Genomic DNA, 16855 nt, shown 5'->3' with positions numbered 1-16855 from the left:
ACATGAAGTCGCGATGGCACCACGTGGTCTACGGGCACTGATGGAATAAATCCGAGAGAGAGACCTACAAGGCAGGTTAGCGGCTAATCCATCCCGTGCTGACCCCCGTCCCCCTGACCCCTCAGGCTGCGGCGTGTCTCGGCACCGCACCGGGTCACCGGGTCTGCAGGGGGGGGCGGCACCCTTCGTCCTCACAAGGCTCCTCGGACGAGAACAGGACGCCCCCTCCGGGATCCACGGAGGCCCAGTCCCGCGGGGGCAGAGCTTAAAACTACTTTCTGGGAAGTCTCGCTGTCCCTCCGCGAGGCTTTCGGCGTTAGTTTGTTCCCACGGCCAAGGCCGGGCGCCGGTTTCGGACGGCGCTGCGAGGCTGGCTGCCGGGCCCTGCGTGTTTGTTTTGCTCTCTGACCTTGGTGACGCTGGCCTCCATCCCGCTGGAGTATTCGGAACGCAAGATTTCAGCAAGGCGCTGTTTACTCTGGGTCTTCCTATGAAGGTCAGGCCTGAAGAACGGTAACAAGCAGAGGGGGAAAGGAAACTTTATTACTTTTTTTCTTTTCCATTTGGAAAGAGGCTGATGGCAGCTGGTTCCAAGACTGTAGAACTGACATTTTTGTATTAACAGAAGTACAATCCCTTCAATGGCGCTTGTTTTGATATTCTATGCACCAGAAGATTAGATACGGCGCTGACAGATTTTCATAACGGTGGCAAAATATCATGGCATTTTTTAAAGTGAGGCTTTGTTCTGTGTTGTTTTCATGGGGAAAAAAAGAGCGGAAACACACTCCCACTCTGATGGCAAATGAGGTGCCTGATACAGCGGTTTGCCAAAAGAAGGGGAAAAACCCGCCTTGAAACTCCACAACACTCAGCCGTCAGCGCCCGCTAGCAGCTCCTGGGAACGCCCCCCTCGGCCCCCACCTCCCCATGCAGTTCAAAGCAACTGGCCTCTTCCTGGGGACCCGACTTGGCGGCCAAACAGTGAGGGCTGGGGTGTCCGCCACAGACACCTCTTCACCCACCGAAGAGACTCTTGTAAATTATTTCTGACCCCAAAACCCCAAACCCAGGTGTGCTTGGGCAGACCGGTCAGTGTCCGCACCGGGAATGGACCGCAGCAGCCCCAGGAATGGGAGGGAGGTCCTCACCTGCCCCAACCCGCAGGGAAAATGCCCAAGGCTGAAAATCAATGTCAGATGGTGAATCCTGCTAACGGTTTTCAAAGGACGGCGGCCTCATCATTTATTTGATTAGAAAAGCAGAGGGGGAAATTTGTAGAAGTTCAGTCATACACAGAAAAAATGATTATGAAAATTGAAGAGTAAAAATAATGTTTCTTAAGACAGGATCTTAACCAAAACAACAGAGTCGTTACCAGAGAATCCATCTCGCTCTGCCTGCAATTCCTTCAACACTGACGTGGCAGTGTCTTGGGTTCTTACAAAAGGCAGATGTTACCCTCTGCTACTTATATTTATAGCACTTCCCTTTGCTGTAAAAATCAGAAGATAAATCAGACTAAAAATAAATATACCAGAACTCCTTTAAAGCCGAGGAATTAACAACAGGACTAATACCATGCTAGTAAACTGATTAAGAAAGGGACACCATTGTAACTAGGTTAAAGCAACCATATCTCTTTACACCCACGCTGCAGAAGGCAGGGTGCAAGCAACGGTGGGGCTAAATCCATGTCAGTCATACCACAGTTTGTACCATGACAAACGGGGAGAAATGCAAAGTCAACCTGTGTTGGGAAAAAGGTCTGAGGCAAGGGGATAACAGGACCCCGTATTTAAGGGCTAGGCATCTGTGGTAACAAGAGTACGTGCCAAGGGCAGGGACGGGACTTGGTGAAAGGAGGAGAAATACACAGGGAAGGACTCTCTGGGCTCTACATCACCACATCTGATCTTCACTCCGAGAGGCAGGTATGGCTACCATCGCATTTTACAGACAAGGAAACGAAGACTGGAGGAGGTAAGTAACCTCCCCAAGACCATCCAGCTCCAGGAGCAGAAGCTCAGATGCAAACACAGCGCCGATGGACTCAAAGCCTGAGCTCTTCGCACCAGGCAGCCGGTCCGGATGGAACAACTGGGCAGGACAGGAAGGTCCAGTGGGGTCGAGGGGGACAAATGACCGCGATCTGACGCGGAGGAGGCCTTCGCGGTCTCACGTGAACGTGTCAGTGGGACCATGCGGGCAGAGGCCAGATGACAGAGGGAGGAGTGAGGGGAGAGCTGAAGGGTGAAGGAGGTGCCTGGGCTGGAACCCGGCTCTGTCGCTCATTAGCTGAATGACGTGAACGGGTGACGCGGGCTTCTTCATCTGAAAAATGGGGATGATACTTGGAACAAAGTTCATCGGCTGTGTAAAAATTAAAGAGAGTAAGACATACGGAGTGCTGGCTGGTGGCTAGCATGTGGGTTGCAGACAATCACAGTTAAAAACGGGGCGGCTGAAGCCCAGAGATGCCAAGTGAACCTCCGCCTCCCTGTCCCCCGCCCCAGGCCACACAGGAGCCAGGACTGACCCTGGGGCCTGACGGTGGGGCTGGGGCTCCGGTGACCACGTCACCCTTCTGTGCACAGCAGCGGTTCTAACCCCCCGGACCCTGCCCGTGTGGGCTGTGTGCCCTGGTGTCCGGGGGAGGTCCATCCACACGTTGGGTCTCACGCGTGGCTGGGAAGCGGCAAGAGACGGGCCTGCAGCGGAACGCGCTCAACTCGTTCCAAACGGAAGGCTGTCAGTTCCCGTGCTTGCAGTTTATTTTTAGCCAGGTGACACGACAGCCAGAGTGAACAGGCTCTGACGGGAAGGAACGCTTTCTCTCCCCCCTTGTTTGAAGGCAGGTACTCACATCGTGTATAATTTTAAATGTAACAACCTGAGTTTCAAAATATGCAAAATTTCAGTCAAAATATCCGCCCCAGCCTAAGCCCTACCACTTCAACGACGGCTCCTGCCACTGCTAACGCAAGATAAATAACCGGACTCTTATTTGGGGGACTGATACACCAACTGCCGGCAGCACAAGCAGACCGGGGATGCGTCCCGCTTCCGGCCGAAGGCGCTGGGCCGCGCGCCCGGACTCAGGCCGCTGGGCCTCCAGACCCGGCACCGAGGGCCACACCGAGGCATGCGACACACCGGTGTGTGCACACACGCCCACACCACTCTCTCGGCTGCTGCTGAGTCACGTGAGATCTGTCCCTTCCCAGGCAAACTCAGCCAGCCCTGGGGCTGTGGGAGGTAACCTCTGGTGCGTGTGTCATGCCACGGATCAGGAATATTTATCAAGGGGCTTTGAGTCCACACCGACTGAGGCAGAGGATGCCGTTAGAAAGCGGGGCTTGGAGACGGTCCTGCTTGCCTTGAGGTTATGATCTCAAAATTTCCTAGCTACGTTATGATTTTATTCTAGTCAATGGGACTTCCGACTTGGGACCCAAACTCAAACTCTGAGTGGTGGTCCAGACAGCAAACGGGGGTTCCTGCCTTCCAGACCCAGACCTCTTCCTCGGGAGGAAGAACCTTGGGGTCAACCCTGCAGGGGTTTCCCCTGCTGTCAGCTGCCACCCCAACGGGACCCACCTTTCCCTTGGCCAGCTCGCTGCCTGCTTTTCCTTTGTTCTGAGGCCCAGTGCCGAGAAGGCAAAGTACAGATGGGAAGATGAAACGTTCTAAACCCAAGCCCACGATGGGCTTCTCCTGCCAAGCTGCAGTTCTCCCAGAAACTTGCCAACGTTCTTGCCCTCTTTGCCCTCCAAACACCCAAACCCCTCTCAAATGGGCGTCCTGAGCATCCACCAGAGTAATCCTGTAGTTACCAAGCAACAGATCAGTTTATCTAACCACAGGGAACTCCCTTGTAGTGAAGGCTGGATAACCCCCCCCTTGGTTACCAGGCTGGATTACCCAGCAGGATAGGCAGATGCCACTTTCACTGCCAATGAGGTGAAATCACAGCCTAATTAGTAAATCAATACGCCTGCTAGGATGGCCACTGGAGAAGAGAGATCTCAGGACCTTCTCCCAACTTTATCAATAAATTCATAGACGATCATCCTAGGTAAAAAGCCATTCTAACGCAGGCTTTTGCTAATGGCATCCTTTCGCAGGACAGAATTTTTAATTTTATCAGAAGATAAAATATGCATTTTTATGTATTGTCAAGTCTCTCAATATTTTCTTTTATGTTTTATGGCTTTAGGATCATGCTTAGAAAAGTCTTCCTCACCCTAGCATTTTAAAAATATTCAAGGATATTTTCTTTTAGCCTGCTATTGCTTTAATTCTATCTAGATTTTGTTTTGGCTTATGGTAGGATGTGGCGAATTTAACTATTTCTTCCCAAGAGTTATCCAGTTATCCGAGACAGTCATTGAACAAGAAATCTTTTCCCCAAGGTCTTGAAATGTACCTCTAGTACATTCCTTCAGACTTTTAGAACACTCCCTGCAGGCCATATTTAAAGAGTAGATGTTGATGATGATGATGATGATGATGACGACAATGGTGGCCCGCGTTAGTGGGGTCCACCACACACATTAACATATAAGCAAATAACAATTACAAGGGTTGTTAACGGATTTAAATATAAAGCACGTCAAATCATAGCCATTGACACTGGCTCTGTGACTTTAATAATAACTGTATTATTAGCACGTGCATGACACCTACTTACGTCAGGTGCTGTTGTAAGCACTTGAGAGGCATCTAATTCGTTTACTTCAACAACCCTGTGAAAGAGGCACCACAGGCACAGCAACCGAGGTGCAGGGAGGTTAAACAGAACGTCCAGGGAGGAGATGGGATCGGGGCCCAGGACCTTCCGACTCCGCGACGTACACACTTAACCACTGTGCCTTAAGTTTTTACCAAAATAAGGAGCAAGTTCCTCACACGAAATATTTCCAGTACAAAAGCAACGTTCACATTATAGCAGATCTCGAAGACTTTTGGAACCCCTGATAAAGTGCATCGTAAGAGTAACAGCTGGATAACAAGTGAAAAAAGCAGTTTAAAAAATCATGATTTGCTCAATCTCATTATAGATATAAAAAAATCCTACATGTATACCTTCAGAGAAAGTATGAGCCACAAAAAATGTGAATTAAGATTAACTTGGATTGTGGGCTTTTATTGGATGATTTTTAAGCTTTTCTCTATTTCCCGAATGTTTACAATAAACACATTATTATTTTTGTAATCAGGAAAAACAGTATATTCACTTTAGGGGAAAAAAAATCAAGTGGTACAATTTTACCCAGGGCTGAAATATCAAAGTATTTTAATTCTTACTTATCAAAAACCTCTTTGCCTCTGGCTTTCAGTGTGTTTGATTTTGTGAGGGATTTTTCTCTTGTGGTATAATTAAAACAGACAAACAGAAGACCAGTAAAGTGTATTTCTTTCTCTAATCTGAAAAATTCTGCTTGTAAGCAAATGACCCAGGGCCACACTGAGGCCCCAAGGACCCTGCAGCAGAAGCAAACCCCCAGACTGGAAGAAAAGCCTGGGTTCTGAGTGATCGTGGAAGGAGACAGTGAAGGCTTCAGAGGCTTGAGGCTGACTCCAAGTTTCTACCCTCCTGCCTCGCCCTTATGGATGAAGCAAAGGCACAGAATCTGAGGGGGTTTAGGGGGCTCTCAGATGACAGTGAGAGTGACCAACAACTCCAGGGAGAAGGTGACAAGCAGTCCCCCTAGGGCAACAAAGTAGTTCAGGTGCAGAGCCCGCCAGTGTGGGACGATAATTTAGCCTACCGAAGGGAAACAAGCTATCAGACCTTTTACGGCCATCGAAGGAAAAGGAAGTGCATCAGGGCTCTTTAACCTCTGGATTCTGTTTCGGCAGAGATGCATGCTGATGGGCTGCCCATTTTAAGGATGCCTTCTTTGCGATTTCCTAGGACCATACTGACTCTAGCGTTTGTAAAACTCCCAGGGCCCCAGAAGACACTCCATTCCAGGGGAGCCCTGCTGAGGCAGTGGATATCATTCCAGAAAATTCCTGAGTGGCTCTGTGGACGCAGAGATGGAGAAAAAGTGGGTCTCTGCCTCACACCTAACAACCAGACCCAGTGAAGAGCTGGTGGCGGGCGGATGCCAGGCCGTGCAGGTCACAGGCGATCAGTATGTAGATGCCATGACCGACCTGCTGCCCGGAACGGCGCCCACAACGGGAAGGGGGACAGAGACAAGGCTTAGAGATGGCCGAGGTCTGAAAGCGACGCCCTGAGTCAGAATTCCAGAAGTGCATGGAGCTTTGGGATTACCTGTCCAAGTGCCAGAGACCTTTACGGAAGTTCTGTCAGGACCCAGGCCTGGACGTCACACCGCAGGTGGCGGTGTTGGGGAAGAGGCGTAGCAGCAGGACTCTGATGGCGCTGGTTGGAATCCCAGCCCGGCCCTCGCCTAGCTGACGACCCTGCAGAGTCAGAAGCTTCCTCTAAGCTGAGATCCCTCACACGTCAGAAAGGGCCTCCACGTGGATGCAGGGGTAGCGTGAAGGTAAAACGAAGGGTGCTTTATAAAATCTAATTCTCTGTGAAAATGTTAAGATGGAGAAATACAGGGTGCACATGGAAACAATTAAGTGTTTCTGTAACTGGCGGGACTGTATCCTACAAACACTGAGATTGATAAGCTTGGGCAGAACCCCAGCTCCAAACCCTCTGGGCTTGCCCTGCTTGACACCGTTATCGATGACTCGAATGACATTATGAGGCATATTTATCACATCTGCAGATGAGTCGAAGCCTGCAGGGACAGCCAGCACACTGGACAGCAGAGCACCCCAACGGGCCAGAAGGATGGGCTCGGCTAAAAGGTGACCTTGAACTGGGGCCCATGCTCTTGCGTCAGAGAAGGCGGGTGGTTTGGCTCGTCGCATGCGCACACAGGCAGGGGCTCAGCTGCTGAGTTTCCACCTGAGCCACAGGCTGACCTGATGCCAAGGATGGGAGAAGCCGCACAGGGTCGAGCCAGGAGGCCAGGGTGCGAGTCCTGGCCCCGCCCCGGGAGAGGGACAGCACGTGAGGACATGGAGGACCAGGGGAGGAAACCCACGGCTCTGACGGGAGCCCAGCCGGCGCTGAGCCCCACATGGGTGGCAGCCGTGGTCTCTGCTGTCACCACTGGCTGCAGTGACAGACGTGACTGCCCTCCTCTCTGGGCAGGCAGGTCTCTACTGCATGTTTGGGTAGTTGGACGAGCCAGATTCTGACAAGAACCTGAGCGGAGAGAAAAGCCACCCAGACGACGGGCTGGGACGTGGGTCAGCTGGAGGCGCTGGGGCAGGGCGGCCGGGGCCAGGCCCGCCGGGGCGGAGCTGGCCCTCGGAGGGGAGGATCCCGGCACCGTCCTGCAGAGGCTGTGGAACTTATTGTCTGAGTTTGGCCAAGGTGCTACTTCTCTCAGTGCCAGGCTGCTCACTCTCAAAAGGATTAAACCAACTAATGAATCAAAGCCCGTGTCAGAGCGCCTGTCGTGAAGGCACCGGGAAAATGTTGACTATAATTATCATTAACAATCCGGAAAGAGGAAAGGCAGAGGAGATGAGCAGCCGTCATCAGATACCGGACGCCTTGTCATGTGGACCCGGGACTGCTTTGATCAATAACAACACCTTGTATTGTTAGGTTTGTAAATCATGCACATTCAGCATTTGAATCCCAGAGACCAAAGGGTGGAAAGTGAAAGTGGTCAATTTGGGCTCATTTCAGGAGCTCTAACTAGTTAGCTCTAACTAACTCCACCCTGGAGGTGGCGAGTCCCCCCTACCCCGCTGCTGGGAGCCCTGAAGCGGAGGTCTTACAACCAAGGAGTAATGTGACCGATGGACAAGGTTCCCGGTGGGCGGGAGCGTTCAGGGAAGAGTCTATAAAGCTTCCACTTTTTTTTTTTCTTTTTGGCCACACCGCGAGGCTTGTGGGATCTTAGTTCCCCGACTAGGGATTGAACCCGGACCCTCGGCAGTGAGAGCGCCAAGTCCTAACCACTGGACCGCCAGGGAATTCCCGTGAAGCTTCCACTTTTTATTCACAGACTCAGAGAGAAGCGGGCAGGGGTAGAGGAATCAGCATTTACTGGACGATGACTCTAAGCCCTGGCCGGTGCCGCGTGCCGCGTGTCCATCATCCCTCCCCACGCCCCACACGACCTCACAGGCCCCGCGGCAACGCGAAGCTGCTGCTGAGCGCCTGACTCCAAGCCCGGGCCTCTCCCACTGCACCCTCTGCCTCTAGACTCAGAAGGAAACTAGAGAAAAAGCCGGATCCACATCTTGCCCGCAGCTGTCTGTTCTCAGAGATCCGCCCCACGAGCAGAAAGCTGCGCCCACCCACTCCAGCGTTTGCCATTCTGACGGCTTCAAATCAAATCCTTCCATATATGCACCAAAATATCTCCTGCTTTAAGTCCATTTCTCCCATTACACAAAGAATTATCTGTTCACGGGCAAAACACACCCTTAACAGAATTCGTCTACTTGTTACTTAGCCTAATACTAATCGTAGAAACCAGAAGCTTCCAAAAGGGTGCATGCAAGGAAGGAGACGAGTGCCAGGAATGGGGGCTCTGGAGTCTCTCAGACTCAGTGCCACATGACCGGGCATGTCCACTTTCTCACCAGTTACTGGGAACTCGGCCGTGGTCAAAGGGACCTGGTGAGGCTCAATGAGACAACGCATGTGGATTCAGCACAGCCAGGGGCACACGTACTCCCTCAAGAGACATGCTGGCAAACAGCCAGATGCCATCACTCCGGGATGTCGGTTCTCTCAAACCACATCCCTCTTCTGGACTATTTATTGGTTAAGACGTCACTCCACGTGTCAGCCTGCTGCTGGAACGTCAGGACCAGAATGGAGAGAACATCTGGAAAAGACCTGAAGTCATTTCCTATGGGTCCTAACCAGACGGAAAGGCTCTGTGGCATAAGAGCAAAGAGTATGTGGAGGGGCTGGGGATGTGAAGGAGCCCAAGGAACGTGGGGACAGGTGAGAGGAGGGGAGTAGTCAGCCTGAACTAAGCTGTGTGTAGCAAGGGGAGAGCAGGGGGACCGTCGTGCTCCTTCCTGATTTATCGAATGGTCTGAACTAGAAGAGCCCGGAACAAGGACAAGGCAATGCAGATTCGGGTCTTCTCCTGCTGCACGAGGCCTCGTGGGTCTGGCATCTGCCAACGCGTGCTGGGCCGGGCACATCTTCAGACTCCAGGGCCGGGAAGGCTCCAACGGGAATGTGCCGTCTCCAGCGTCCTCCCGGGAGAGGCTGGCTGGGTTCCTGTTCTTTGTTGTCAGCCCTGACTGCTTGCCTGAAAGCACGCCCCGTGGCTCCCGCTGTCTGCAGGTGACCCAGGTGTGGAGGAAGCGCAAGGTCACTGTGAAATCCCTCTGATTGCCTCATTAGCCGGGGGTGGGCACGGACCGGTGGCGGGGTGTTTCATGAGGAGGCTGGTAATTGCACGGTGTCAGGCAGAACAAACAGTGGTAGAAGCAAGGGCCAGATGTAAAGAGCCACGTGTGCAGGGCTGGCGCCTGGCGGCGGGCAGGGAGCAACCTGGAGCTGCACCGGGGGTGCTGAGGGCAGGAGGGCCGGCCCTCCAAGGAGCCCTGCCCACGCAGCTCAACCCAGGGCTGCGTGTGAATGCAACGGGGGGACCTCAATAATCACATCACCCCCAAGTGACCCCTCTGTGCCGGTGTTCTTCACCCAGAAGAGACCCAGCCACCGTCCACAGCACTCGTCCTGCCCCTTGTCCCAGTCTGGACACTTCTTGTCGGTACAGATGTCCCAGAGAGGCAAGCCAGTGTGGGCTTCGAAGTCACCCATCTCATCACCCTTGACACAGAGGCCAGCAGAATATGGTCTCGGCTACAGTCCATACAGGTCACCCAGGTTCTATGTGAAAATTCTCTTCCTTAACCCTAACTCATCTTTAAAGCACAGGCCCTCCTGTATTTTCATACGGCTCCCCAGCAGACTGTGAGAGGAGATTCCGCTGCCCTGCTCCACGGGACACGCACATCTGCCCTGACAGTCACTGCCGGCGGTCCTAGCTGTTTCCCTCTGGTCTTCAGGCTGAGGTCGAGTGAACTGACCCTCCGCGGGCACCTGCCCTGGCCCTGCCCAGGCTGGTGGAGACCCCGATCCCGAACCCACTCATCTCCACGTTCTGTGGGTTCGTCCACTGTGACGTCGGGGAAACGGGGCCAGAGGCTCAGTCCTTCTCGGGGACTATTTCATGCCAAGAGGAAAGTGACCCCATGCTTGTTCTCTCAGGGCAGACTAAGGAGTGGACGGGGCGCTCCGAAAGGCAGGATTTGCTGTTTGCTGGGCTAACAATTCAGAGGCATTTACCTGGTTGCTGTCAGAACAATTCCTCTTTTCTCTTTCCCTTTATGTTCTTCCTCTCAGAATTACAGAAGACTTTCAGGTTCCGTTCATCTATTCAAAACTACTTCCTGAGCACCTATCGTGTGCCAGGTAGGTGCTGGGGATGCGATGAGGAAAACCAGACAGGGTTTCTACCCTGAGCTACACGGAGAGGAGGAGAGACAGGAACCACACAGACAAACATCACAGACAGGTGTAGGGCTACTGTGACGGTGGTGAGCGGGTGGGGTGGGGGGTGGAATGGGGGCGTGCGGTGTCCACCCAGGCAGGCGGGCCTGACTTCCTCGAAGAAGGGACGGAGGCCCAAAGACGAAGAGGGGTGAGGAGAGGCCCAGGCCCGCAGCACGCTGGGCAAAGGCCCCGGGAGAGAATGAGAAAGCAGGGGTGCCAGCTGAGGCCGTGGGGAGAGGGAAGAGGGGGTGTGTTCTAATCATCAGAGTAACGAGACATCATCGAAAGGCTGGAAGAAGCGAGGGCACGACGGGCGAGGGGAGCACCAGTCAGCGGGACCAGAAGGGCCGCAGGAGACTCAGTAGTGGACTGTTGTAAAATGAAGTTGAGGGGATTCATGGGGACGGGGTGGGGAAGCTGAAGGGAGAGACCAGGAGGCCAGAGGGATGAGGGGAGGGGTCAGCAGTGCAGGACGCCGCTCCAAGATCGCGTGCGGAGAGGATCCCCCATGTTTCCAAACGGGGCTTAGTCCAGCCTCTGACCTCACGTTTGGCCACTCTGTCTTCCTACAGAACGATAACTGGCTCAGGGAAATCGAGAGAATTTTCCCAGTGGGCAAGATTCCAGGTTTGCCTTCAGCTAATTAAGTGATATTAGGGAGGCTGTAAATGCCACATAAAAATTGGCAGGCAAGCTGCTCCTAATGATGAGAATATTGCTTTGCAGGGAGATGCAGCTGCAGCATCTTCATGCTCGTCTTGGAGGGGACCAGCTCTGCGTTTTCAAGGTGGTTCCTGATAAGAAAACTTGGAGGTGCTAAAAGGTTAATGACAGGTTCACTCTCTCTGTTCCAGGGATGCTTCTAAGTGTGATGAAGGCCAGCGGGAAGAACCAATGCTCCTGTCTTGGTCACCACCTCCACAAGTGCTCCCCCGTGTTCATGTCCCAGACACTGTGTCGATGCTTTGTACTCGTCACCTGGTTGATCCCCAGACAACACTGCGAGGCTCCGTGCCACTATTTGAGAGGTGAGGGGACTGAGGAACAGAAACGGTAAGTGATCCAACCCAGATGCCTGTGTGGGTAAAACCCAGACTCTTAATCACTGCATGACACTCCCACAGTCAGCATTTAAGAAACAAGTGGAGGGGCAGGGAGATGGCTGATGGGGGTATGAACTTCTCAAACTAGAGTCTATTCAACACAGTAACTCTCACAAGTTATTTAATAATTACTGAAAAAGTGAGAGTGAGAATCACAGAGAGGGACAGAGCAAAGGCCTTCAAAGATGAAAAATGGGAGAAAACTATAATTTGAAAAGATACATGCCTCCCTATGTTCACAGCAGCACTGTTCGCAATAGCCAAGACATGGAAGCAACCTAAGTGTCCATCGACAGAGGAACAGATAAAGAAGACGTGGTACATATGTATACGATGGAATACTACTCAGCCATAAAAAAAATGAAATAATGTCATTTGCAGTAACATGGATGGACCTAGAGATGATCATATTAAGTGAAGTAAGTCAGACAAAGACTAATATCACATAACACCACTTATCACTTATATGTGGAATCTAAAAAAATGATACAAATGAGCTTATTTACAAAACAGAAATAGACTCATAGACATAGAAAACAAACTTCTGGTTACCAAAGGGGAGGGGGGGTGGGTGGGAGATAAATTAAGAGTTTGGGATCAACATATATACATTACTATACAACAGGTAAACAACAAGATCCTACTGTAGAGCACAGGGAACTATACTCAGTATCTTTTAATAACCTATAATGGAAAAGAATCTGAAAAAGAATATATAAATACATATGTATAACTGAGTCACTTTGCTGTACACCTGAAACTAACACAACATTGTAAATTAACTATACTTCAATGAAAAAAGAGAAACATAAATAAATAAAAAGCAAAAAAAAAAAAAAAAAAAAAAAAGGTGAAAAATGACCCTGAAGTGGAGGTCTACAAAATCTGTGATTTGAACTTCAGTGATAAAGCATTTCACAGATGAGAAAAGTCCGGCAAGAATGACCTCCCTAAGGATGTTTCCTTATTTTAACAAGTACACTAAATGTAGAACTTTGGAAGTAACAGAGGTGAAGGACATGCTCTGTCGTGCTGGGTATGGTGGCTAGGATGTGAGGCCAGGCCCCAGGGGACCAGCCCCATGTCCCCTTCCACGACGGATCCCAGCCTGCTGAGCCCTGACCAAGCACACCCGGACCCAGTAAGCACTAAGGGATCACACAGCCCTACTTTTTGATCACATGAGAACTACCAGGTAACACTTAGCTGGGCTGGTTTGAGAACATCTATACAAAGAAATCTTCTACGCACGAAGAAGAACTTCAGAAAGACCCAGACGGTAGAAGCCAGTGGTGAGACCAGCTTTAGGTAGCTGCAAACTAAACTGTTTGGGGGGAAGTAAACTTACAATTATAGCATATAATCCAAACGAGATAGGGTGGTTTAAATCCAACAGACTCGCCCTTTCACATTGCCACCATAACACTAAGACTTTAAGGCTCATTACTTTCTATATCCTTGAACCACTGACCACAGAGTGTCAAACGGATGAGGAAGTTGTCTGCTCACTGGTCCTGGACAGGTTCTACTCACATGTGTGACTGCCTAGACAGACAGACAGACACCCTGGCGAACAACCCAGCTCTGCCCTCCCAGAGCAGACAGCGCTGGGTCTCAGTGTCTCCTGGGAAGATGGAAATTTTGGAAGGTATGTTACCTTTGCTTCTCAGGGACTGCTGAATCTACCTAGCTTCAAAATAAGAACTGCATTTCACGGAAGGAAAATGCTGTGTTCGTGATGGATGTTGCTAAGGGGCCATTCAAAATTTTACCAACAGCACCGACTCCCTGTGTGCATGGATATGTAGGTATCTGGGGTGGGGGGCTGTTCTGACAGGCTTGTGTGTCGGTGGCAGAAGAGTGCTCGTGATTCTGTGCTTCTGTGCGCAGGGGGAAGACACTTACTATTCCCCTTCAGAACTGAGGACTCAAAAAGGAGACAGAGAGAGACCTGCTGATTAAGACCTTATTTGGGGACATTAACTCTTTTCTTCCTTTTTCTGAAAAGTGGTCCAGTAAAGGAATAAAGGCATACAGATGAGATAAAAGTTCCCTCTGTCACTGCACAGAAATGCCCGGTAGTCTCCAAGCCTAACCTGCCCTGGCCTCATCTGCTAATACCCGGGTAAACTCCTTGCTTGGGGATGGCAGGCGAGACAGGATTTTGCTTACGGTCTCATAAATTTGGTTTGCAGATATCAGAGGTCTGCACATAACATAATTATTCTAGGCAGTAAACACCATAAAATGGAATGCAGAATAATTTGGAGAATTTAGCGCTATTATTTTACCCACCCATACAAAACCCAAGGAACCCATTCTCTTCCTTGACAGATGGATTTCAGAGGAGACGCCTCGGCTCAGGACAGTCATTGTGGCCACAGCATAACTCTCCACACTTGTGTGGGGTTTAATGGACTTTTCTTTCCTGTTCCTTAAAAAGCGGCGACTGGCATTGGCTCGAGCCCTGACTGAGGTGCGGAGAATCTGTCAAGTTTCTCTGCCGCTTCCCCGACCACAGTGATACGGTCCATGTGCAGATTAGCTGCAAAGCCATTCTTCCTCCAGGAGTGACAAGATCTTCCCCAATAAGAAAGGTACCTACTGTATCCTTGAGTGCCCGTCTGCATTAGCAAGGCAGGGGTGGGGCGGGAGGGTGTAAGGAGTGTGGGGAGAAATGCCTTCAAAAGAAGGGCGTAACAACGGAAAAAGTAGCTGTAACGGAGTGGTGACATGGCAAGAACAGAGAGCGGCACTGTCACGGGCGGAGTAATCGTGTGACACACTGCTGTCACACCACCTGGCTCCCTGCCGCGCCAGCCAGACATCAAAGGCTGCCCCATACCATCTTACATGCTCTTTATCGGCTAATCAGCCCATTCTTCCCCAAATAAAGCCCTGTTAAATCCCCTGCTCACAGGGGTATCGTCGTCCTGGTGCCCATCTGCCAGCGCGGGTCAGCTGAAGCGGGAGGCGGTGGCTTGCTCTCTCCCTGGCGGCTTCGCAAGGTAAGGACAATGCTGGCTCCGAGTCCCCCACCCCCCCCCCACCCCCCCCCCCCCCCCGCCCAGCGCCTCGAGCCTCCGGCTCTGCCTTCCCTGGGTGAGGGCTGGGCACACCCAGTCTGAAGAGTTGCTATTAACGCTTGCAAAGGTAGATCAGCTGCTGACAATAGAATTCCAGGGTCACACTTACTTGCAGGAAGAGGAATAAACAAAATACGTGTTTCTTACCAGGGATCATGCGGCAGATGGATTCCCACCTCCTTCAGGCGTCAGAGGTTTAGAGACGGTGGGACAGGATGGCCAGATCACTGGGAGGTCATTCCAGACCTGACTGCGAGCCTCACCGTTTTGTCACATACTTAAAACCAGTTACTATGTACAGATGTCAGCTACCCCAAACCCAAAGGCAGGAACCTAACTCTGGTGCACGGCAGTCCCAAATCTGGAGTGGAGCCGAGGCACCTTCTCCCTCTGGGAGGACCGGCTCGAGCAGAGGGGTCTCTGGCCGCAGCCCTGCCCAGGACAGGTAGAGTGTGGCAGCAGGCAACGCTCTGCACCTCAAAACCGCCTGGAAGAAACCAGAGCCGGACGTGTCTCAGTCTTGTCTGGGCATCGGAGGAGAGCGTGCGGGGAAATGCCTGCCTCACAGATTCACTGGAGTGTTGTCCTACATGAGAGGGATTACTATAAGAAAAAAGACCAAGCATCTTAAAAATTCCAAAATGGGAAGTAGAATTAGGCAACCTTTTATCCATTATAAAGAGCCTTCTAAGTGCCAAGTCCCTGGACAGAGCCAGTTGGATGTTCTGGAATCTTAACTCAGCTGGTCTCCAGCTCTCTGTCCTAAGGTGTTTCATCTGGATGGCCCTTCATGGTTCAAAAGGCACAGTCACATGTATCACCTAATTCTGATTCTTGTGAAGTGGCTCAGAACGTGGATTTCCTTTTCCCTTTTGTAGCTGAAGAAAATGAGGCTCTGAGAAATTAAGCAAAGACACGGTCCAGAGCTCACAAGCTCACGTCAGGCTGGAGCTGGAACCGAAGGCCAAGCCCCCTAACTCCAACAGCCGTCCCCCTGCACTGGGCAGGCATCTCCCTCTGTCATTTCAACCAGAGAACCTGGGCCCTGATGAGGCTGATGACGTGACCGGCTCTTCTCGGTGAACATGCGAGACAGACACTGTGCTGGGACACGTAGGAGAGTGTGGTACTGCCCACAGGTGCTCAGTGGCAGGGCAAGGATATACTGGCATTTGTAATTAGCAAGCAAAAACAATGATCTGCCCCAAATCCCCCATAAAAGCAGCTCCTGGTATCTAAGAAACTCTAGTTCCCGCAAAGGGCTGGGGCTGGTACTAAGAGAACACCGTGTGTTTTTTTTGGCTGCACCATGTGGTTTGCGGGATCTTAGTTCCCTGACCAGGGACTGAACCCAGGGCCGTGGCAGTGAAAGGGCCAAGTCCTAACCACTGGACTGCCAGGGAATTCCCATGAATACCCTGTCTTTGAGGAGAGGAAGAAGACCTTTTACAACTGCATTTCGTTGAGGGAAATCATCTCAGGACCTCTTGAAATTGTGAAGATGGACTCGGAGCCCAGTGCCCAACCTGCAGGGCAACACTTCTCACTCTGACTCTGGACAGTTCCTCACGTGTTTTTTTTGGGGGGGGGTGGGGAGCAGGGGGCGGAGGGAGAAGAGTCCACTGCACTTGCCCTACATGTGCTCAACGCTGGAGGTACGTGTCAGCACCAAGGAGAGCGGCACGCAGCGCTGGGAGCCCCAGGCCTGGCCCCCACGCCCAGCCAGCCTGCAGGAGCCCTGCGGCCGCAGCCGAGTTTCATGGAGCACACCACAGTCTTCCTTCAAGTCCCCGAAGCTTTCCAGGGTGGACCACAGCGCATCTGGAGCTCCAAGTGTGAAAAGCCCCTGAGTTACTCTATGCGTGGGCAGTCTTGCTGTTTGAATAACCCCCACTACTCTGGACCCAAGAGGAGACATCACCGAATTTCTGCAAGTGCCTTAAAAGCATTCAGATTAGGTATTTTTCCAGCTGTTCCAAGCACTCACCATACTGAGAGAAGGGCAGATACTGGTGATAATTTACCACAAAAGCCCAAGTTGGCACTCAGCAGCCCCCCACACCATCTCATGGCTGCCAATCTGGACA

The 16855-nt window shown here is 51.6% G+C and overlaps 1 protein-coding gene across 2 annotated transcripts in view; it reads right to left on the bottom strand.

The window, feature by feature from the left end:
• Positions 1-228: 228 nt before the first annotated feature.
• DDX31 (DEAD-box helicase 31) overlaps positions 229-16855 on the bottom strand; it is a 72455-nt gene continuing 55828 nt past the window's right edge. For both annotated transcript variants that reach the window (XM_061199711.1, XM_061199712.1), the window contains one exon: positions 229-503. In XM_061199711.1, the coding sequence (XP_061055694.1) occupies positions 317-503 (187 nt within the window). In that variant the 3' untranslated portion in view covers positions 229-316. The remainder of the gene's footprint in view (positions 504-16855) is intronic.

Source organism: Eubalaena glacialis, chromosome 9, assembly GCF_028564815.1.
Source record: "Eubalaena glacialis isolate mEubGla1 chromosome 9, mEubGla1.1.hap2.+ XY, whole genome shotgun sequence".
NCBI classification, from domain to species: Eukaryota; Metazoa; Chordata; class Mammalia; order Artiodactyla; family Balaenidae; genus Eubalaena; species Eubalaena glacialis.
Note: the sequence above shows the minus strand (reverse complement) of the source record. Positions and strands in the feature narration are given on the sequence as shown.